Here is a 23,677-nt window from a genome sequence, read left to right as displayed (position 1 = left end):
ATTGTATTAAAACATCTTTGTAATATTACTTGTTCCTTTGGTGTGTGAACAATTGTAAGATTGACAGGACTCCAAGTAATACGCAAAGAATATGTGGGTTTTTATTATAATAGAACTGGAACTATATATATATATATATATATATATATATATATTCACACATACATACATACAGAGCACATCTACACACATCTTACTCTGTCGGGCTGCACCCACAACTCCCTGGTCATTTGTGATGTGACATCATTTCCTCTGGTCACATCGCAGCCTGAAGGTGATCCCCTCTTCAGGTGCTCCACAACAATCTTTACCCACAGAGCTTTCCTGGCTCAGCTCCCTGCCTAGGGATACAAGCATTCTGCCTTTAGCCTAGACAGTACTGGCCCAGAGTCACGTGGTCTGTTGACAGATGCAAATGAAAAAGACAGATTCATCTAGGAAGACTCTACTTTGTGCGAAGAACATCTAAAATAGAATAGCATGTACAGCACAGGAACAGGCTGTTTGGTCCAACTAGTCAGTGCTGACATTTATACTCCACATGAGTTTCCTCCCATTCCACCAACCTCATCTCAGCATATCTTTTTCTCTCATGTAGTTGACCAGTTTCATTTTGAAAGCATCAATGCTATTCGCCTCAACCGCTTCCTGTGGTAGTGGGTTCCACAGTCTAACTACTCTCCAAGCAAAGTTATTTCTCCTTATTTCCCTATGGCCCCTAGTTTTAGATTCTCCCAAAAATGGAAACATTGCCTGGTATTCTACCAGCCTGCAGGTGGCGGGCTAGAGTGCGTGGGGCCGGGTTGGGTGGGGGTCTGGTAGAATGCTGGGAGTGCTGCGTTGGGAGGGCTATATGACACAGTCTCACTGCCAGGCCATTTTCCTAGTGCGGGAACAGTAGTGGCTCGGCCGCCTGCTGACCGGAGGTGGGCGGTCTACTTAAAGAATTAAACTGCCAGTTGGAGGCTATTTTCCTGTGGTGCTAGTATTTCACCAGTGGTGGAGTAGCGCCGCACCCCCCCCCCCCACCCCCCACCACATGCTAGCCACATGGAGACGGCCTTCCAGTGGCTTTGTGGGTTGTGACCTTGGTTTCTGGGCTCCATGGCCCAAGGGGCTACCCGACACCCCTCCCCCCCACCTCCATGGCAATGGCCGCCACCGCAGTCCCGACGCTGCTGCTGGAGGGTTTACCTGTCCGATTGCTGGGGCCTGCCTGCCTGACCCCAGCGCAGCAAAAAATGTCTTACCTCCTCTTCCAGGAAGCCTCAAAATGCAGTTGCCCTCTCATTCGCCTTGTAGCCTTGGTGGCACTGCTGAGGTTGCAGAGCTGCCGGCCCTCTGAGTTATCTGGAAGGACTGGATTTTCCTCCTTAAGAGGAAGCAATGGAGAGGTGACATTGTAAATCAGGTAATGAAGAGTATAGTAAAGGTAAAACCAGAGCAGAGTGGAGAGCCAGCTGTCATCCTTAATTGGACAGCGGGTTCGGCAATGGTCTCTCAATTGGCCACCGCTGGGAAGATTGCCGCCGAGATCACACTGCCTACCAGCGGAGGCTCAAGACCCACATTTGATCCCGATAATCAGGATTTACCTTGTGCCAGGCAAAACCTGACCCTTCTTTCCACATTAATGCTGTCAGTCCTGAGCTTACTTCACACTCGTTTGAACCTGTCCCTTGGTCCTATGTTATGATTTAATTTGAGTAGTGCACAATGTAGTTTAATTTTACAATGTTCCCTTTCAATTGCTTCCTCTTAAGGAGGAAAATCCCAAGTTTCTCCAGTCCTTCCAGATAATCCAGTGCTGCGATTCTAGAGAGGAGTCACATGGCTCCACAGTAGAAAGAACGAACTTGCATTTATATAGCGCCTTTCATGACCTTAGGCCATCCAAAAAACACCAAGGAAGTACCTTTGAAGTGTAGGCACTATTGTAATGTAGGGAACACAGCAGCCAATTTGCACACAGCAAGCTCCTACAAACAGCAATGTGATAATGACCAGATAATCTGTTTTTGTGACATTGATTGAGGGATAAATATTGGCCAGGACACCGGGGAGAACATCCCTGCTCTTCTTCAAGTGCCATGGGAACTTTTACATCCACCCAACAGGGTAGATGGATCCTCAGTTTCACATCTCATCTGAAAGACAGCACCTCCAAAATTGCAGCACTCCCTCATGGGCACGGGTTCAGGACTTGAATGTCTCTCTTGTGTTTCAATGACCAAACAGGACTCAAGAGTGTGGTGCGACCAGAGTATTGCACCGCTTAAGCTCATCATCGTACGTCTGGCACTCTGTTTTTTGGCTATCTACAGCGTCCAACTTGCATCATTGATGCTGCTGCCATTTCTTAACTCCACCCTTGCAATTGGGTATTCAGTCGAGTGATGGGTTAAAGAAACTCAGCATTTTGAATTAGTCACAGAGGACATTTGGTGAAAATTAGATTTTGTGGTAATTCAACACTGTATAATATCTTTGCTATACAACCAGTCATTAAGTGTGAAATATTGAAAGTCATACAGAAAGCTCCATTATGAAGAGACGGTGCAGCCTACATTTTGGCAAGATAAAGATGAGCAGTGAAATTAGCTAAAATTGGTGACACATTTTGAGTGGAGTGTGCTGGGATCGAAAGAGGATTCATTTATAAGCAAATTCTAATCGCCATCTTTCTCAATCACTGTGGCATTTGACTGCTTCATTTTAACCGAAAGCATTCAAATTTACAGAAGATTTATGAAGGGAATAATAAAAGACCAACTGTATGCACAATGAAAAGAAGGAGAATGGAAGTATGAAAAACTGGTGGCCAGGGAATAATCTTCCGTTTTCAGCGTGATGGTGATCAGTTTAACAGGGCATCTAGTAAGTAAGCAGTGAGCCTGTGTACAAGATGTCACATATTAATAGGAAGAGGAAAAGGAGGCCATTCAGCCCCTCAAGGCTGCCCCACCAGTCAATAAGATCATGGCTAATCTATAGCTCAATTCCATATACCCACCTTGGCTCCACATCCCTTGATATGAAAATCTATCGATCGCAGTAATGAAAGCTCCAATTGAGGGAAAGCATTTCATATTTCTACTACATTTCGTGTGAAAAAGTGCTGCCATATTGTACTATCAAATGGCCTGGCTGTCATGTGAAGCTTATGTCATTCCTGATTCTCCCACCAGAGGAAACAGTTTCTCTGCATCCATCTTGTCCAATCCTTTTAACATTTTAAATATCTCCGTTTATAATCAAGAGAATACAAGCCATGTTTATGTAACCTGTTCTTAAATTTAAACCTTGTAATCTCTGGTATTATTCTGGTGAATCTGTGCTCGACACTCACCAATAGCTTTCCAGAGGTGCATGCTCCAAAACTGCAGACAGCACTGCAGATGGGGTCTGACCAAGGCTTTTTTTTTATTCATTCATGGGATGTGGGCATCACTGGCTAGGCCAGCATTTATTGCCCATCCCTAATTGCCCTTGAGAAGGTGGTGGTGAGCTGCCTTCTTGAACCGCTGCAGTCCATGTGAGGTAGGTACACCCACAGTGCTGTTCAGAAGGGAGTTCCAGGATTTTGACCCAGCGACAGTGAAGGAACGGCGATATAGTTCCAAATCAGGATGGTGTGTGACTTGGAGGGGAACTTGCAGGTGGTGATGTTCCCATGTATCTGCTGCCCTTGTCCTTCAAGGTGGTAGAGGTCGTGGTTTTGGAAGGTGCTGTCTAAGGAGCCTTGATGCATTACTGCAGTGCATCTTGTAGATGGTACACACTGCTGCCACTGTGCGTTGGTGGTGGAGGGAGTGAATGTATGTGCATGGTGTGCCAATCAAGCGGGCTGCTTTTGTCTGGATGGTGTCGAGCTTCTTGAGTGTTGTTGGAGCTGCACCCATCCAGGCAAGTGGAGAGTATTCCATCACACTCCTGACTTGTGCCTTATAGATGGTGGACATGCTTTGGGGAGTCAGGAGGTGAATTACTCGCTGCAGGATTCCTAGCCTCTGACCTGCTCTTGTAACCACAGTATTTATATGGCTACTCCAGTTCAGTTTCAGGTCAATGGTAGCCCCTAGTGGGGGATTCAGCGATGGTAATGCCATTGAACGTCAAGGGGAGATGGTTAGACTCTCTCGTTGGAGATGGTCATTGCCTGGCACTTGTGTGGTGTGAATGTTACTTGCCACTTATCAGCCCAAGCCTGGATATTGTCCAGGTCTTGTTGCATTTCTACACAGACTGCTGTACTATCCAGCATAGATTGGACACAGATCAGGTGGTCAGTACAGAGGACTGAGGAAAGATCCAGCATTTGAATCACACAATTATACAGCACAGAAGGACGCTATTCAGCCCAGCGTACCTGTGCTAACTTGTTAAAAGACCTATCCAATTGGTCCCACTCCCCTGCTCTTTCCCCACAGCCCTGCAATTTTTGTCCTTTTCAAGTATTTATCCAATTCCCTCTGGAAAGTTACAATTGAATCTGCTTCCACTCCCCTTTCAGGCAGTGCATTCCAGACCATCATAACTCTGCATAGAAAAAAATTCATCTCATCTCCCCTCTGGTTCTTTTGCCAATCATCTTAAATCTGTGTCCACTCTCCCGCCTGTGGAAACAGTTTCTCTTTATTTACTCCATTGAGGTTTAACAGAGTTTGAGTTTTGTAAATATTGACTGCAGTTAAGGCTCATAATCTTGTTTTTTACGTTCCATTGAAGTCATTGGGAGCTGTTGCATCCATGACATGAAATCTCTTAGAAATAATACAAATAGAGGCATTGCCAAAGGTGCAAAAAAAGATTTACGAGGATGATAGCGGAGCTGCAAGGTTATAACCATCATGAAAGATTGAACAGGCTGGGGCTGTTTTCTCTAGAAAAGAGAAGGTTGAAAGGTCTTTAAAATTATGAAGGGTTTGACAGGGTAATTGTGGAGAATTGTTTCCACTTGTGGGGGAGATCAAAACTAGGGGTCATTAGGAAAAGATATTCATTAATAAATCCAATAAGGAACGCAGGAGAAAAATCTTTACACTGAGAGCAGTGAGAATGTGGAACTTGCTACCATAGGGAGTAGTTGAGGAAAATATTATGGAAGCATTGAAGGGGGAAGCAAGGGAGAAGGGAATAGAAGGATATGTTGATAGGGTGGGATGAAATAAGGTGGGAGGAGGCTTGTGTGGAGCACAAACCCCGGCATAGATCAATTGGACCAAATGGCCTATTTCTGTGCTGTACATTCTACATAATAGTGTGAACGCTCTCAACAGTTCAATGGGTAAGGCCACCGCTTGTGTGCTAGTGAGTCACTTAGACAAGGAAAAACCTTAGACCCAATCCCTGTTCTCTACCAATCTCAGCCAGGAATAAAAGTAGGGAATAAAAACAAGAAATGCTGGAAATACTCAGCAGGTCTGGCAGCATCTGTAGAGAGAGAAGCAGAGTTAACGTTTCACATTAGTGACCCTTCATCGGAACTCCTGCTCCTATTTCTTATGTTCCTATTAGTAGGATACTGTCACAGTTGGCCTCAATGCTCTCTTCTTTTTTCTTTTGGGCCTCCTTATCTCGAGAGACAATGGATACGCGCCTGGAGGTGGTCAGTGGTTTGTGAAGCAGCGCCTGGAGTGGCTATAAAGGCCAATTCTGGAGTAACAGGCTCTTCCACAGGTGCTGCAGAGAAATTTGTTTGTTGGGGCTGTTGCACAGTTGGCTCTCCCCTTGCGCCTCTGTCTTTTTTCCTGCCAACTACTAAGTCTCTTCGACTCGCCACAATTTAGCCCTGTCTTTATGGCTGCCCGCCAGCTCTGGCGAATGCTGGCAACTGACTCCCACGACTTGTGATCAATGTCACACGATTTCATGTCGCGTTTGCAGACGTCTTTATAACGGAGACATGGACGGCCGGTGGGTCTGATACCAGTGGCGAGCTCGCTGTACAATGTGTCTTTGGGGATCCTGCCATCTTCCATGCGGCTCACATGGCCAAGCCATCTCAAGCGCCGCTGACTCAGTAGTGTGTATAAGCTGGGGATGTTGGCCGCTTCAAGGACTTCTGTGTTGGAGATATAGTCCTGCCACCTGATGCCAAGTATTCTCCGAAGGCAGCGAAGATGGAATGAATTGAGACGTCGCTCTTGGCTGGCATACGTTGTCCAGGCCTCGCTGCCGTAGAGCAAGGTGCTGAGGACACAGGCCTGATACACTCGGACTTTTGTGTTCCGTGTCAGTGCGCCATTTTCCCACACTCTCTTGGCCAGTCTGAACATAGCAGTGGAAGCCTTGCCCATGCGCTTGTTGATTTCTGCATCTAGAGACAGGTTACTTGTGATAGTTGAGCCTAGGTAGGTGAACTCTTGAACCACTTCCAGAGCGTGGTCGCCAATATTGATGGATGGAGCATTTCTGACATCCTGCCCCATGATGTTCGTTTTCTTGAGGCTGATGGTTAGGCCAAATTCATTGCAGGCAGACGCAAACCTGTCGATGAGACTCTGCAGGCATTCTTCAGTGTGAGATGTTAAAGCAGCATCGTCAGCAAAGAGGAGTTCTCTGATGAGGACTTTCCGTACTTTGGACTTCGCTCTTAGACGGGCAAGGTTGAACAACCTGCCCCCTGATCTTGTGTGGAGGAAAATTCCTTCTTCAGAGGATTTGAACGCATGTGAAAGCAGCAGGGAGAAGAAAATCCCAAAAAGTGTGGGTGCGAGAACACAGCCCTGTTTCACACCACTCAGGATAGGAAAGGGCTCTGATGAGGAGCCACCATGTTGAATTGTGCCTTTCATATTGTCATGGAATGAGGTGATGATACTTAGTAGCTTTGGTGGACATCCGATCTTTTCTAGTAGTCTGAAGAGACCACGTCTGCTGACGAGGTCAAAGGCTTTGGTGAGATCAATGAAAGCAATGTAGAGGGGCATCTGTTGTTCACGGCATTTCTCCTGTATCTGACGAAGGGAGAACAGCATGTCAATAGTCGATCTCTCTGCACGAAAGCCACACTGTGCCTCAGGGTAGACGCGCTCGGCCAGCTTCTGGAGCCTGTTCAGAGCGACTCGAGCAAAGACTTTCCCCACTATGCTGAGCAGGGAGATTCCACGGTAGTTGTTGCAGTCACCGCGGTCACCTTTGTTTTTATAGAGGGTGATGATGTTGGCATCGCGCATGTCCTGGGGTACTGCTCCCTCGTCCCAGCACAGGCATAGCAGTTCATGTAGTGCTGAGAGTATAGCAGGCTTGGCACTCTTGATTATTTCAGGGGTAATGCTGTCCTTCCCAGGGGCTTTTCCGCTGGCTAGGGAATCAATGGCATCACTGAGTTCCGATTTGGTTGGCTGTATGTCCAGCTCATCCATGACTGGTAGAGGCTGGGCTGCATTGAGGGCAGTCTCAGTGACAGCATTCTCCCTGGAGTACAGTTCTAGGTAGTGCTCAACCCAGCGGTCCATCTGTTTGCGTTGGTCAGTGATTATGTCCCCCGATTTAGATTTGAGGGGGGTGATCTTCTTGATGGTTGGCCCAAGAGCTCTCTTCATGCCATCATACATTCCTCTGATGTTTCCGGTGTCTGAGGCCAGCTGAATATGACTGCATAGGTGTTGCCAGTAGTCGTTTGCGCAACGCCTAGCTGTTCTTTGTGCAGTACTTCTGGCTGCTTTAAGTGCTGCGGATGTTAAATCGCTGGGGGCTTTCTTGTAGTTCAAAAGTGCAATGCGCTTAGCGGCTATGACAGGTTCCAGCTCTTCATTATGAGATTGAAACCAGTCTGCATTTCTCTTCGCACTTTTGCCGTTGCTCTCTGGGCAAGGAAAAGAGATGCAGATCAGCCATGGAGCTTCGCGCCCCTGACTGCCACCCAGTGACCTTTGTATGGGGATATGGTCACTGATGGGTGATGATGAGCACTGGGCTGTGAACTGTGATGGCTCCTGTGGTTGAATAGCCTACCAGCATCCACTATCTAGGTCCATAGGCCTGCTTCACTGAAAATAGCTGAACGCTTACCTCAGCCTCCTGCAGCAGTTTAATGGGAACTGGTTGGGTTGGCTAATTCAATCAATTATCCCATGATTTAAACTTTAAAGAGCCATCTCCGGTCACTGGGAATTCACAGGTAACCCTAAAGCCCAGCATTACTACAATGCAAGTAACAGGAAGTGTATCGATTGATATATCGACACCCTTTGAATAACTAATGCATATTTGGCTGGATGCATTCTGTATGTCAAGGAATAGAATACGAGGGAGCAGAAGTCATGCTTCAGCTATACAAAGCTCTGATTCAACCACACCTGGAGTTACTGTGAGCAGTTCTGGGCAGCACACCTTAGGAAGGATATATTGGCCTTGGAGGGAGTGCAGTGTAGATTTCCTAGAATGACACCTGGACTCCAAGGGTTAAATTACAACGAGAGGTTAAACAAACTGCAGTTGTATTCCCTGGAATTTAGAAGGTTAGGGGGTGATTTGATCAAAGTTGTCAAGATATTAAGGGAAACAGATAGGGAGAAACTATTTCTGCTGGATGGGGAGTCTAGGACTAGGGGGCAGAGTCTCAAAATTGGAACCAGACCTTTCAGGAGTGAAATGAGGAAACCCTTCGACACGCAAAGTTGGAACTCTCTACCATAAATGGCAATTGATGCTAGATCAATTATAAATTTTAAATCAGAGGTTGATAGATTTTTGTTATCCGAAGGTACATAGGAAATAGAAGCAGGAGTAGGCCATTCGGCCCCTCAAGCCTGCTCTGCCATTTAGCTAGATCATGGCTGATCTACCTCAATGCCATTTTCCCACGCTATTCCCATATCCCTGGATATCTTTGATATCTAGAAATCTATCGATCTCTGTCTTGAATATACTCAATGACTCAGCCTTCACAGCCCTCTCTCTGGGATAGAGAATTCCAAAGATTCACCACCTTCTGAGTGAAGAAATTCCTCCTCATCTCAATCCTAAATAGCCTATCTCTTATTCTGAGACTGAGTCCCCTGATTCTAGACCCCCCCCCCCCAGACAGGGGAAACATCCATCCTGCATCTACTCTGTCAAGCCCTGTAAGAATTTTGTATGCTTCAATGAGATCACCTCTCATTCTTCTAAAATCTGGAGAATGCAGGCCCAGTCTCCTCAATTCCTCAATCTCTCCTCATAGGACAATCCCACCATCCCAGGAATCAGTGTGGTGAACCTTTGTTGCACTCCTTCTATGGGAAGAATATCCTTCCTTAGGTAAGGAGACTGTACACAATATTCCAGGTGTGGTCTCACCAAGGCTCTGTACAATAGCAGCAATTGCAGGTATTAAGGGATATGTGGCAAAGGCGGGTATATGGAGTTAGGTCGCAGATCAATGATGATCTCACTGAATGGCTTCGGAACAGGCTTGAGGGGCTGAATGGCCTCCTCCCATTCCTGTGTTCCTAAAATTTCACATCGAACCCCATAAAGAGATATTAGGACAGGGACCAAAAGTTGGTCAATGAGGTAGGTTTTAGGGAGCGTCTTAAAATGAAAGGCTTGAATTTACAGTTGTACCTTTCACAACATCCCAAAGTACTTTACAGCCAATGAAGTGCAGCCACTGGTGTAATGCAAGAAATGTGGCATCCAGTTTGCAAAATGATAATGACTGGATAATTAATTTTAGTGATGTTGATAGAGTGCTATGGGATTACTTACATCCACCTTTGAGAGCAAATGCGACTTTGGTTTTAATATCTCACCTGAAAGGCAGCACCTCAGACAGTGTAGCTCTCCTCAGCTGCTGCACTGAGGTGTCAGCCGAGATTTTTGGGTTCAACTCTCTGGCATGGGACTTTGAACCCACAACCTTCTGACTCAGATGTGAGAGCATTACCATCTGAGGCACACTGATACTGACAAAAGGTAGAGAGGTTTAGGGAGGGAACTCCAGAGTTTAGGGCCGAGGCAGCTGAATGTATGACCACTATTGGTGGAGCAATTCAAATAGGGTATGCGCAAGAGGCCAGAATTGAAGGAGCACAAATATCTCGGAGGGTTGTATGGAGATAAGGAGGGATGAGGCCATTTAGCCTGTCAGATTCCATCAGAGCAAGTGTCTTGTTATTTAATATGGGCTTTGGTCTGTTTAATAGTAACAGCTATAATAAGGTATTGACATCTCCCTGGCAGCTGACAGCTGGCAACAGGCTGATAGGCGGATTGATTCCGAAGTATGGCCAGTCAATTCTGCTCCCATTGTTGGTCATGGATGATTTTTTTTTTATTTCTCAATTAGTTGGAGCACTAGGCTGAAAATCTAAGCATCAAGGGTACAGCTGACACCGCTCTGTGTTCACGTACTTCAGTCCGTTCATGACCAAAGAGACCTCTTAGGGCTGCTTTTCTTTTGAAAGCTGCCTAGAGCTTAGGAATCTTAATATGAACATTAGGAACAAGAGTAAGCTATTAAGCCTCTTGAGTCAGTTTTGCCATTCAGTTAGATCATGGCTGATCTGGACTGACCAGGCATGAGAGAGAGTACAAAAAATATTCACAAGAATGGTTCCAAGGATGAGGAACTTCAGTTATGTGGACTGATTGGAGAAGCTAGAGCTGTTCTTGGAGAAGGGGAGATTTGATAGAGATGTTCAAAATCATGAGGGGTCTGGACAGAGTAGATGGGGAGAAACTGCTCCCATTGTCGATAGAATCCAGAACCAGAGGACATCGATTTTAGATAATTGGCAAAAGAAGCAACAGCGACACGAGGAAAAACATTCTTACACAATGAGTGGTTAGGATCCGGAATGCACGGCCTGAGAGTGTGGTGGAGGCAGATGCAATCATGGCTTTCAAAAGGGAATTGGATAATTATCGGACGAGAAAAAATGTGCAAGGCTACGGGAGTTGGAAGTGGGACGAGCTGAGTTGCTCTTGCAGAGAGTCAGCACAGACAGGACAGGCTGAATGGCCTCCTTCTGCGCTGTAATTATTCTCTGATTTCATGACTAGAGTTGCCAACTCTTGTTGGACGTATTCCTGGAGGTTTCATCATATGACCTCGTACATCAACTGCCGCTCCATCTTCAATATTACTACAACCGTAAACATAAGTGTTCAAATTAAACGGAATAAATTTGTTTTTAGTGTCACTGATTTTTCTCCCAGGTTTCCCACAGCAGGAGATCAGTCTTCAATTTCTGGAAACTCCTGGGAAGTCCTGGATGGTCGGCAGCCCTCACACTGACCCCATTCACTTGCCTTTTACCAAAATCCCTACCCAATAAAATGTGCACATTTTCTTTTGCTGCATCCACTTGGCTCAGTGGCCAGCACTTTTGCCTTTAGGTCAGAAGGTTGTGAGTTTGAGCCCCGCACCCACAGACTTGAGTCTGTAATCTAGGCTGGCAGTCCAGTGCAGTACTGAGAGAGTACTGGACTGTTACAGCTGTGGTCCTTTGGACATTATGGATCCTGTGGCACTATTTGAAGTTCTCCAATATTTCTCTTGTAAGCAAGACCATCAAAAAGCAAATGAGAAAAAAGTGGCTGATGTGAAAGGTTTTGACATGACGAGGTGCAGTGGAAATGTGATGATATTTATTATAATGGGAGCATGGTGAAGTTAAACAAAATGGCACTATTTTAAAGGAGGTGTGGGAACAGAGAGATGGGGGGCAGTGCGTAGACTAAGTTTGGAAGGCTGTTCAAATACATATGGGATCCTGGGCTTTATAAATAGAGGCATTGAGTACAAAAGCAAGGACATTATACTAAACCTTTATAAGTCACCAGTTAGCTGAAGCATTGTGTCAATTTCTGGGCACCACACTCTAGGAAGGACTTAAAGACTTTGGAGAGGGTGCAGCGGAGATTTACTGGAATGGTACCGGGGTGCGGGACTTCAGATATAGGGAGAGACTGAAGAAGCTCAGATTGTTCTCCTTAGAGTGGAGAGGTTTAAGAGGAGATTTAATAGAGGTGTTCAAAATTATGTAGGATTATGATGGAGTAAATAAGGAGAAACAGTTTCCAGAGGCAAGAGGGTCAGTAAACAGAGGACACAGATTTAAGGTAATTGACAAAAGAACCAGAGGGGATTTTTTTTATGCAATGCGTTATGATCTGGTGGTGATCTGAAAGGATGGTGGAAGCAGATTCAGTAGTAAGTTTCAAGAGAGAATTGGATCAATACTTGAAGGGGAAACATTTGCAAGTCTATGGGAAAAGAGCAGAGGAGTGGGACTAATTGGAGAGCTCTTTCAAACAGCCAGCACAGACATGATGGGATGAATGGTCTCATTCTGTGTTGTATGATTCTACAATGAGGTATTAAACATGCAATGCTTAGATAACACCATTTTGAGTTTTACATATTTGCAGAAGTTGGGAACACTAACATTGGCCGGGAAATCATTAGCTTTGAGATCCTCGGAAAGAATAAGGTAAACCCTGAAAAGTACATCAGAGCTGATTTCTCAATCTCCCTGCCCAAGTTCAAACTCAGGTCATTCGCTGTTCAAATTCGCTCCACCTCATTGGACTGGACCCGTGTGGGCATTCTCTCCAGAGCTGGAAGACCCCTTGGAACGGGCAAACGCGAGGGAGGAGGAAAACTCCATCACTGTAGTAATGGCCACAGGCGCTAAGGGCCTTCCGACTGTTGTACTGTAGTAGCCACCAGCCTGACTGATCCTCCTTGCTGCCCATGAGCCAACAATAGCCATGCCTGACTGGAAGTTTCTGGCAGCCCACATTTCAGATTCTCTGATCTCAAGTGGGGTGGGGAGGTGGGGGCCTGTGTCTGGGCGTTCTCAAAGGCCTTAAGTCACTGGGCTGATTAGTAGCTGTCTGACAGACAGAAACACAGCAACATGAGGCAGGAGGTGTTTGGATGTTGCTCCCCACTCTCCGTTTGAATTATATTCGAATGCTTACACTACACCGTGTGATAGGTTGTTGTTAGGTAAAGGTATTAAGCGATACGGAACCAAGGTGGATAAATTGGAGTTAAGATACAGAGCAAGCATGATCTGATTGAATGGTGGCAGAACAGGTTCGAGGGGCTGAATGGCTTACTCCTCTTCCTACTTTGCAGGAAGCTCTCCGCTTGGGAAGAAATATTCCTGGGAATGTGTGTGAAGTGCAAAACGGGCCAAGGGGAGGAGGTTAGGGTTAGAATTCCCTCTTCTGTGTGCCCTGGAATTAGGTGCATACAGGGGAAAGTGGATGCCAAGGACTCTTGATTTCCAGGGAGGACGGGGAATGTGTGGGATCTATTCAATTTCACAATGTGAGACAATCTCCTGGAAATGGTACTTTTATCACTGGTACAATCAGCATCTGGAGATAGCACAGAACTCTTATGTAAAAATATTCACAACTGAAAAAAATGTGCAATTAGATCAAATGTACAGAAATTATACAGTAGGGGGAGAACAATTATGATTCATTGGCTACCTGACTTCTGCAGAAGTTTTCCTGAGATTAAAACCTAATGCTCTTTTATGGAAATCTACGCCTCTTCCCCACTAACTCTGCCCAAACTGACTTGTTGAATGATGTTAAAAACTGTGCTCTCCTAACCTTTGACCTTTCTCTCCCTGCTAACCTTCCCGCTCTAGCTTGCTGTTCTGTTCTCAAACTTTCCCTAAATGCAACTTACTTTAAGCATGCATTATTAACACTTGCAATAAAGATGACCCATTTTCAGCCAATTCTTTTACCTCTGTATTGACGTACATCCAGACTGCACGCCACTTTTACACACAGAAAATAAAAAGTTTATTTAAAAAAAGGAATATAAAAGGAGAAATTGCGATAAAATAGAGATAATGTCACCTCATTTCACATGCCCCAGGTGACAGGTAAATATTTGTGTCTCTCTTACTCTGTCTGTAGCTGTGCATCTGGCTGTTCATCTATGAAAGTGTGTTGGGGAAAAGAAAATTGCTTTGTTAGCTTTTCCCCCCAGTCTCTGGGGGACCAAGAATTGTTTTGTCAGTAATCTTTTCATGTTTTGGGGCTTTTCTTTTTCCTTAAATTGCTAAGATCTTTTTTTTTTTCTTTTTGATTCTGATGAACATTTTATTGAAAAAACAAAATATTTGTGCAGATAATTTTCTTTTTTTATGAAGCACAAACCACTTCAACGCGTGGCAGCAAATTCCACACAGGGGGCTTTTATATATATATCGCGGTTTCCACACAACCGCAAATATGCATTGCGGTTTCCACAATGACTGGTCAACTGGTTTTTACAACTTGGGCGGGGGTGGGGGAAGTTGAAAATTACTCCCTTTGACCCTCCCCTACCTTCCCTTCTCCCAAATCCCGTGGAACTGTATATGCTCATGTGGACCTTGTTGAGCCAGTTGTCCCAGTGCTAACAGCAGCCACTCGATTTTAGCTGTTGAATACATCCATTTCTCATTTTATTTTTCAATAATAACGGCTGGACTCCGGAATATCTCCTGGCGGATTTTGAGATCTTGTTGCATGATTCCCGGACGTTCACGATTATGATTGCTGCCTTTCAAGAAGTCAAATTCCGCTCTTATTAATATATTGGATGCCGAGGAGTTTATTTTAATCGGGGTTTTGTTTAGTGGGGTGGCGGTGGTTGCAAATCCACAATTCCATCCAATTTCAACCCATCCCTGTTCTCCCCATTTCTAGAGGGGAACAAAAAAAGTCCATGGTGCACTGCCACCTGATTGAAATATTTCACTAAAAAGTGTGTGTAAGTTCTCTTTTTTTTTTGGAACGTATCGAAGAGTTGCATCACACACCGTTTGAAGTGGTTTTGACATAGAGGCAGCAGTTGGAGCTATTTTTTAACGATGATTTATTTAGATTTTCTTTTTCTTTTTCGGGAAAAGCTGTTAAAGTTGAAAAAAGAATATATATCTCTCTAAGGACTGCATGATGAAGAAGTTGCAGTTTAGGGTTTGTGAAATGTCAGTGTTAGAGTTATGTTTTTTTTTCGTAGATGGGCATGTATATGCTCATTTGTTTGTATATCCCCCCATCCCTTCCTTACAGCTAAAAGCTCTAACGCTGCCAGATCGCTTCGTCCCGCCTTTACATGGACATGGCAACTTTTATACACATTCACTCCCATCATCCTCATCTCCCACATAGTACACTCATAGGGTGGAACCTGGAAAATGTAAAAAGAATCATTCCCTTCCCTCCCCTCACCACCCTCCCTCCTTCGTCTCCCCCCCACTCCTGTTAGCAGTGTTGACAATAATGTACAGTATCAGTCATCCAGTTGTTTAAAACCAGAAAAGGAAAAAAAAAGAGTATTTAATTTAAAAAGAAAATATATCGGCATAAAAGATTTAAAAAAGAAAGCATTAGATTTGTAGATATTTAACAAGCAAAAAGAAGAGGATGTTCAAGTTAAACGATGTACAGTCTTTTTTTTTGTAATACCTGAAATATTTTAAAGGACAACAACAAAAAGGAATAACCTATTAGTGCAGAGTTACTTTTCATGTTGTGTGGTGTGGATGTATATGTGTTGTTGCCTCCCCTTGTAATCATTTTGTCAGCGAGCAATTTTTTTGCTAAGTACAAAAAATTTACAATATAGCAAACTTGTCCAAGAGCATCTTACACAACTTTCTTTTTATAAATTCTTTCTTCATGCCAAAATCATGCGGGCAATTTGTTGATGTAAGTTGACTAAGAATTACGTGGTATATATTTTTCATATATATATATATATATATGTATGTAGCCTCTCTTTCTTGGATGTAGGCTGTAATGCTTTTTTTTTCTTTGTGTGTGTGTTAAATTAATTTATAAAACATAATTTTTGAATCTTTTCCTCTTTTATCTTTTTAACTGCTAATGTTAAGTGTATGTTGAAACTTGATGTTAAAACTGTAATGGTTGGTGTCAGTTTTTCTTTTCATTTGCTGTGCTCTGATTATGTAAAAGGACTGCCTTTTCTTTTCAGCTGTAAAGCTGTTGCATCTCTGTGACGTGATTTTGGTTTGGTTTTACTTTGACTAAAGTGTGTGTGTGTGTGTGTGTGTGTGTAGAAGACCTAGCATTTCTCTAACTTCCTTCTTTCTCCTTCAATCCTAGGAGGTGAATTAGTTTTCCCTGTAGTGACAGAAGAAGCCTTAGCAACCCCTCCTCTTGCCACTCGTGCACCTTTCATTTCCCTCCTACCTACCTTCCGCCCCCTCCTTACCATTATTGAGAACACCAAAGATTCCCTGTCCATGATCCCTGAGGTGGGGTTACCTTGCTTGTCGGAGCGGGACAACGATGATTGTGATGCTGGCTTGGTGATATCTGGTTATGGCTCAGGGGAGGCACTTGACTCTAACCTACCCCCTACTGATGATGAAGATTTTCACACCACCTTGTCCTTGGTAACAGATAAGACCTTGTCCACATCGGCCTTCGAAGGTGGCTACAAAGCGCACGCACCCAAGTGGGAGTACAAGGACTTTAGACCTAACAAAGCGTCCGAATCCGGTAGGACTACTACCACGGCCTCTCCCCCTGAGCTGCTCAGCTCCGCAGTCTCCGCACCGCCCGGAAAGGTGCCCAAGTTGCCCGCGGGCAAGTTGAATACGCGTGAGCAGAAGCCGCACCCTGGCCTAGTGTTGGTTCCTTTGCCCACTGCGTACGAAGTAGACAGCACCAAGCTGAAGAGTCCTTTAGTCACCTCACCTATGTTCCGTAATGTACCCACAGCAAACCCCACAGAGCCGGGAGTCCGACGGGGCCCGGGGGCCTCGGAGGTGGTGCGGGAATCGAGCAGCACGACGGGGATGGTCGTAGGGATAGTGGCGGCAGCAGCCCTCTGCATCCTGATCCTCCTGTATGCCATGTACAAGTACCGGAACAGGGACGAAGGTTCCTACCAAGTGGACGAGACGCGCAATTATATCAGCAACTCCGCGCAGACCAACGGCACTGTTGTCAAGGAAAAGAAACAGAGTGCCAAAGGCAGCAGTAAGAAGCACAAAAATAAGGACAAAGAATATTATGTGTAGAAGAAAGAGCGGACAAAACAAAAAAAAAATGTGAATTAAACAACGACATAAAGGAGACACAATTGAAATATATATAATATATATATATGAAATATGACGGTGCAGATCTGCGACTTGATTTAGATTTTAAACACACACTAAATAAAAACTCTTTTGGGGAAATGAAAATTTTGAAAACAAAAACTCCAAGTGCAGCCTGGAGCCTGAGAACTGTGATATGCACTGTGGCAAAAAAAAAACTAAACTTACAGAGTGAAGCTGTACGTGCTTTCAGACAATAAACATACACACACACACACACACACAGAGCTATCATAGTGACCAGAAGCTTTGAATTCTGGTGATGGTATCTCCAACTTGAGAAGACTCCACTGCCTCCTCGGTTTTTATCCTGGATGCGACTGTTAAAACTTTGTGGCATTTCGCATTTTCTCGAGGTTTTTTTCTTTGGTTGTAAAAAGCTGTGTACTGATATTGTTTTAAACTTTCCTGCTCTTTGCCGTGTGGAGCATGTAATTGCAACATGTGTAGATAATGCCGGTGTCCAGCGAAGCGTGGACCTTGGGAGAGGTGGAGGTTTATGTGGGTGGTGGGGAGATGCGGGGATTGATGGTGGTGGTGGTGTGTGTACGTGCGGTCAGATTCTGTCTCTCCCACCCCCCCACCTCCTCGTCCTCCTCCTCCCCTCGGAAAACGGGACTTCTGCCGTTTAAACTTTGTATTGTTTCTACATCTCAAATCGTGGTGTCCTCCTTATGATTTGCTGTCCGCAATAAAATTGTACTAGGTATATGAACATTTAACAAACAAGAGACTAACGAAGAATTAAGTGGGTGACACACATAGATCAGGCAGATCTGTGTCCAGCATTGACCTTCAACTGAGGTGACCACCTTCTTGTTTAAGAGCTGTTAACTGTACGACATATTACTCTTAGACTGTGGTAGATAGAAAACAGCTACTTAAGAACCATGGCTGTGGTACTGAGTTTCAGTAAATGACTGTGGTGCATGCACATTCAAAAAAAAAAATAAAATTAACCACATCATATACGATATGGTGTTCAATTTTGATGAGAAAAAAATGAATTCACAGGCCGAACATACCATTATGAGTTTTAATTTTATTGGTTTAATTTAATCGACGTGTGCTTTATCTCTTTATCTCTCTCTCATCGCCTTTGCCTGGTGTTAGCTTTCCTTTTTCATCCTGTGTCTTTCGTCTGGCCCAAACTCTACCTTGAACTGATGTGCCGTGTTATAACTGTTACCAGAACAGTGGGTAGAAACATGGTAAAGGGGAAACGCTGTTTAAGGTCACTCAAACTTTCAACATAATTATATATATATATATATATTAAAAAATACAAACCTGGAAGGTGTGAGTTTTCAAATATCATCAGTCAAGTCATGTCACGAAAAAAAAAATGTTTACATAATTTTATTACATTATTATATAGCTGGTGTACTTTGTCGTTAGAACTGTTGTACATACATTTACATTGTTTAATCTCGTTTGGTATTTGTATAGCTCCAAACTCGAAGTTATTTGCAATGTCTTTCATGTGGAGATACAAGGTTGAACCTGGTTTAGACAAGAACCCTACTTATGAGATGTAAACTTTTCTTTTGTAAAGAAGCTGACACAATTGTTGTCATTTAGGTTTAGAGCTTCTGCTCTCTCTTCCTCTTTCTCTCGCTAGTCTTTCGAAGCTGCATGAATATTCACTCTTTGAAACATTATTTTTGAGTGTAACTCCACTTTTCAACTTAAAACAAAAAGCAGGCAGGGTTCTGTAGGTATCAAAGCACCCTTTTGACAGCTCAATGAATATATGAAAAAAGCCACACAGAAATATTTATACCTCAGTGTCTGTTGTTAAAGATTGTCCTGTGGATTTGCTTCCTGGTAATCTCTTCATTATTTTTTTACTGTGAACTCCTGGACTTGGAAAATCTGTATGTGGGCTTTATATCATATTTTATATTATTTTTGTTCTGCATCAATGTGAAGATTTTGATTGGGTTTTTTGAGTTAATGTGATGTTATTTCATCCATCCCTCCATCTTCTTTGCTTTTGTTGCATTTCTGTTATATAAATGATATGCTTAGCAATAAAATGTTCTTCCCAAAGCTGGTGAATGTTGATCTACCTTTTCATCTCGCAACAGAAGCTTTTTTTCAACATTCAGAACCTCCTCTGGAAAAGCATTACCAATCAAACATTCTTTTTGTTTTCACATGTGTCTGGCAACATCTACAAATGACAACACCAAACGGCCCATCTGTGTGTACTGAGCTAAGAAATCAGACACACGGGATAACAGTGGAACCGGGGCCAGAATATTCGGTTTTTGGATAGATCACTGGACACTGCTACTCTGGGCAATCTGAATATGTCCATCTGAGATTCCCTCGGTCTGATCTTTTCACCCCATATAAAAAGAAGCAAGCAGTCAGTGGAATTGCTTACAAATACACAAAGTTTTCGTGAACTGTGATTGTGTAGTGCAGGTTTGCCAAAAAAGACTTGTGTTTCATCACCACAGGACATCCCAAAGCACTTTACACTCTTGAAGCTTACACACTGTTATCGTGTAGAAAATGCTGCAGCCAATTTGCACACAACAAGCTCCTACAAACAGCAAGGTGATAATGACTAGCTAATGTGTTTTTGTGATGTTGATTGAGAGATAAATATTGGTCAAGACACCAGGGATAACTCCCCTGCTCTTCTTCAAAATAGGCTCTTTTGCATCCACCTGAGAGGGCTGACAGAGCCTTGGTTTAATATCTCATCTAAAAAGCAGTATCTCCAACAGTGCAGCACTCCCTTAGTACTTCAGTGGAGCATCAGCATTGATTTTTGTGCTTAAATCCTGACATAAGACTGGAACCCACAGCTTTACAGGCAAAGAGCATTACTAACTGAGCCACAGCTAGATCTAGATCTAGAGGTGTCATCACATGGCCTTCTGCCTACACCTGCCCTGCCTCCACCCTCCACACTTCCACCATTGGACACCCAATATGTCAATTTTCACAGCTCACCACCTTCCCACAGCTAATCAGGAAGTAAACAGACTCTTCACTACCTGATAGGCTGTTTTCTGACAGTTAAGAATCAGCTATTCAGCTCCACCCCCTCCCCCCCCCCACCCCCGCCATGTCTGATATTTTTTATAACTAAGGAACAAAAATGGTCAAAGATCAATTTTTAAAGAAACCTCATTTTTCTACCATGTTGCTCACAGTGGTGTCCTGGAGATTAATCATTTTTAATTCCTGGAGACTCCAGGCCAATCCAGAAGGGTTGGCAACCCTGACGCAGCATCATTTCAAGGCCTTAGGAGTGTGAATGAACCTCCAGGACCGTATTGAATCAACCAGCCCTTCAAGTTCAGACTGTGATCCATATTGCCGACTGAACTTTGTGATGTTTTTTGAAAGGAAATATAAATTGCAAATCTTTCAGTAAGTCACCCAGACCATTTTCTAGCCACCCATGGTTTGGCATTAAGCCAATTTCATTCCCCGGCCACCACCATCACCATTCGCCATTGAATGAAGTGTCTTGAATGCTTTAAACAATTTCTCATTCACTACACTGGATGGTAGTAAAGGGTCCTTAATCCCAACAAACCTGTTCCTTTTCGGTCATCCTTAAACCACATAGCAGCAGGAGGAGGCCATCGAGCCTGTTTTGCCATCCAATTAAATCATCGCTACTCTGTATCCAAACTATATCTACCCATTTTGGTTCTGTAACCATGAATACTCCTGCCAGCAAAAATCTACCAATCTCTGTTTTGAAATCTTCAGTTGACCCCCAGCCTCAATAGCTTTCTGGGGGAGAGAGGTCCAGATTTCCACTGTCTCTTTGTGTGAAGAACTCATTTCCTGACATCAGCCCTGAATGACTGAGCTCCAATTTTTATGTTCTGCCCCTTTGTTCTGGATTCCCCCCACCAGAGATAATAATTTCTCTCCATCTACCCCATCAGATCCTTCAATTATCTTAAGCACCTCAATTAGATGATCCTTAATTTTCTATACTCACGGGAATACAAGTCTAGTTTATGCAATCTGTCCTCATAATTTAAATCTTTTAGCTCCAGTATCATTCTGGTGAATCAGCACTGCTCACCATAGCCAGAGATATGACTAGTTACCAAATTTATATTACTTACCTCAATGGCTTTCAGTGGGAGCTCATTCATTATCCTTCGTGTAAAAGAGAAGGTTCAACCTGGACATCCCTTCTAACCTCCTAATCTTCAAGCAAAGAACACCCGTGGAAGGTTGGACTCTGGAGAGTGGAAAATGCCAGAAAAACACACCAGGTGAGGCAGCATCTGAAAGGGGAAAGAAAAGTTTGTATCTTAGTAAAGGGAGCAAAGGGATTTGGGAGTTCAAGTACAGAAATCATTAAAAGCCAGTAGACAGGTACAAAAAGCAATCATAAAGGCTAATTGAGTCCTGGTCTTTATCTCAAGTGGAATGGAATACAAAGGGGAGGAGGTTATGTTTTAACTATGTAGAGCCTTGATTTGACCCTTCTTCTGGAACATTCCATTCAGTTTTGGAAATCACACTTCAGGAAGGATATATTGTCCTTTGAGCAGTGACTACACAGATTCACCAGAATGATTCCGATGCTTAGAGGGTTACATTTTGAAGACTTGGCTTGTAGTCCCTAAGGATAGAAGATTGAGGGATGTTCTGAATGAGATCTATATAATAAAAGGCTTTCTTTCCAACAACCTATAAGAATCTCATTGCATTTTGGTGAAATTTATTCAAAGATGAGTGTAATGAGAAGCTTTCTATGTTGTCTGGAGCAACATAAATGAGATGCATGGAGTCCGGGTTGTTGAAGATCTCAAACAGGTTTAGTAAACAGCTAACTTACTATATAATACAGCACAGAGCTATTTACAGGACTTGCCTCTTGGTATTACAGTTACAGAGTGAGACTGGCCACATCCTGGTCCTCAGCTCATTAGCATACTAAGATATTAAATGGACATCACTCTTAAAAACAATCACACAACATTGCGAATCTATCATGAACATAAAAAATTGATGGGCAGAAAAAGGCCAGCTACTCCATGAAACCTGCCTCACACCATGACAGTTGAACTATCATGGATAAACGTTTCCAATATAGACCTGACATCTTGGGTATGGTAGTAAAGTAGTTATGATTCTAGACTAGTAATCCAGAGGCCTAAGACAAATGATCTAGTAGAACCTGAGTTCAAATTTTGAGAACTTGATTCAGTTTTTAAAATAATCTAGAAATATAAAAGTAAGAAGCTGGCACCAGTAGAAGTGACCACGAAGCAATCCGATTTTCAGAAAAACTCAACTGTTTTTAGGGGAAGGAAACCTGCCGTCCTTACCTGGTCCGGCGTATACCTGATGCCACACCAATGTGGCAACTTAACTGCCCTCTGGAGTGGCTCAGCAAGCTATTCAGTTGCATCAGGGCAGCTAGGGATGGGCAATAAATGGACTTGCCAGTGATGCTTGCATCTTGAGAATTAGTTTTTTTTTAAAGCTCCCGCCAACATGATGGCGAGTTACCATTTAGACCTCAGCTAGAATTTTGTGCCCAATTCTGGGCATTACACTTTAGGAATAATGTCAAGGCCGAGGAGAGGGTGCAGAGGAGATTTATTAGCATGGTCGCACGAAAGAAGAACCTACAGAAGCTGGGATTGTTCTCTTTAGAACAAAGAAAGATAAGGGGAGTTTTAATAGAGGTGTTCAAAATGATGACTGATTTTGATCGAGTGGATAGGGAGAAACTGTTTTCACTGACAGAAGGGCCAATAACCAGGAGTCACAGATTTAAAATAATTGGCAAAAAAATCTAGAGGGGCAATGAGAATTATTTTTATGCAGAGTGTTATGATGATCTGGAAATCATTGCCTGAAGGGATGGTGGAAACAGATTCAATAGTAATTCCAAAAGAGAATTGGGCATAAAACTTGAAAAGGAAAAGTGTTCCAGGGCTATGGGAAAGGAGTAGGAGAGTGGGATTAATTAGATAGCTCCACCAAAGCATCATCACATGCATGATGGCACAAACGGCGTGCTTCTGTCCTGTAGGATTCTATAATTTGATGTTTACAATACTATGAATGGTAATGATGAAATTAATTCACTACACTGTTGACCATGGTGAAGACTTCAAATACCAAGTTGAACATGAAGAAGTTGCAGCTAAGAAGGGAAAGTTAGGTGGAACTTTTTCTCCCAAAGGCTGACGGAACTCTGGAATAATTTATCAGGTAAAGCCATTGAGGCATTGGATGATCTTGGTTTAATTAGCGAATGGGTGCCTGGCATTCATTGTGTAGTGTTACTGTAGTAGCTGTTGGACTTAAAGTAGAACACAATATATAAATATCCAAACTGATTTAAAAACTGAGATAGATGTATTTTTGTTAGGCAAGGGTATTAAGGGGTACAGAACCAAGGCAGGTAACTGGAGTTAAGATAAAGATCAGCCATGATCTAGTTGGCTGCAGGAGCTGAATGGCCTCCTTCTGTTTCTATGTTCCTGTCATATTAGCCAGTCATGTGAAAGATGGTCCCTAGCTTTTGTGCAGTTGTAAGAAGCAATTAAAAGAAAGTCATCCGTGCTGATAAGTTATCCTGTTGA

The 23,677-nt window shown here is 43.5% G+C and overlaps 1 protein-coding gene across 3 annotated transcripts in view; it reads left to right on the top strand.

The window, feature by feature from the left end:
* The window catches only part of LOC137373596 (neurexin-3-beta-like), a 586,548-nt gene extending 567,584 nt beyond the window's left edge, over nt 1–18,964 (top strand). For 2 of the 3 annotated variants that reach the window (XM_068038597.1, XM_068038596.1), the window contains exon 7: nt 16,081–18,964. In XM_068038597.1, the coding sequence (XP_067894698.1) occupies nt 16,081–17,003 (923 nt within the window). In that variant the 3' untranslated portion in view covers nt 17,004–18,964. The remainder of the gene's footprint in view (nt 1–16,080) is intronic. The other variant, XM_068038598.1, reaches the window with a different exon arrangement.
* The last annotated feature ends 4,713 nt before the right edge of the window (nt 18,965–23,677 follow it).

The sequence above is a fragment of the Heterodontus francisci genome, chromosome 9 (genome assembly GCF_036365525.1).
Source record: "Heterodontus francisci isolate sHetFra1 chromosome 9, sHetFra1.hap1, whole genome shotgun sequence".
Lineage (NCBI taxonomy): Eukaryota > Metazoa > Chordata > Chondrichthyes > Heterodontiformes > Heterodontidae > Heterodontus > Heterodontus francisci.
This window is presented reverse-complemented; position numbering and strand designations above follow the sequence as displayed.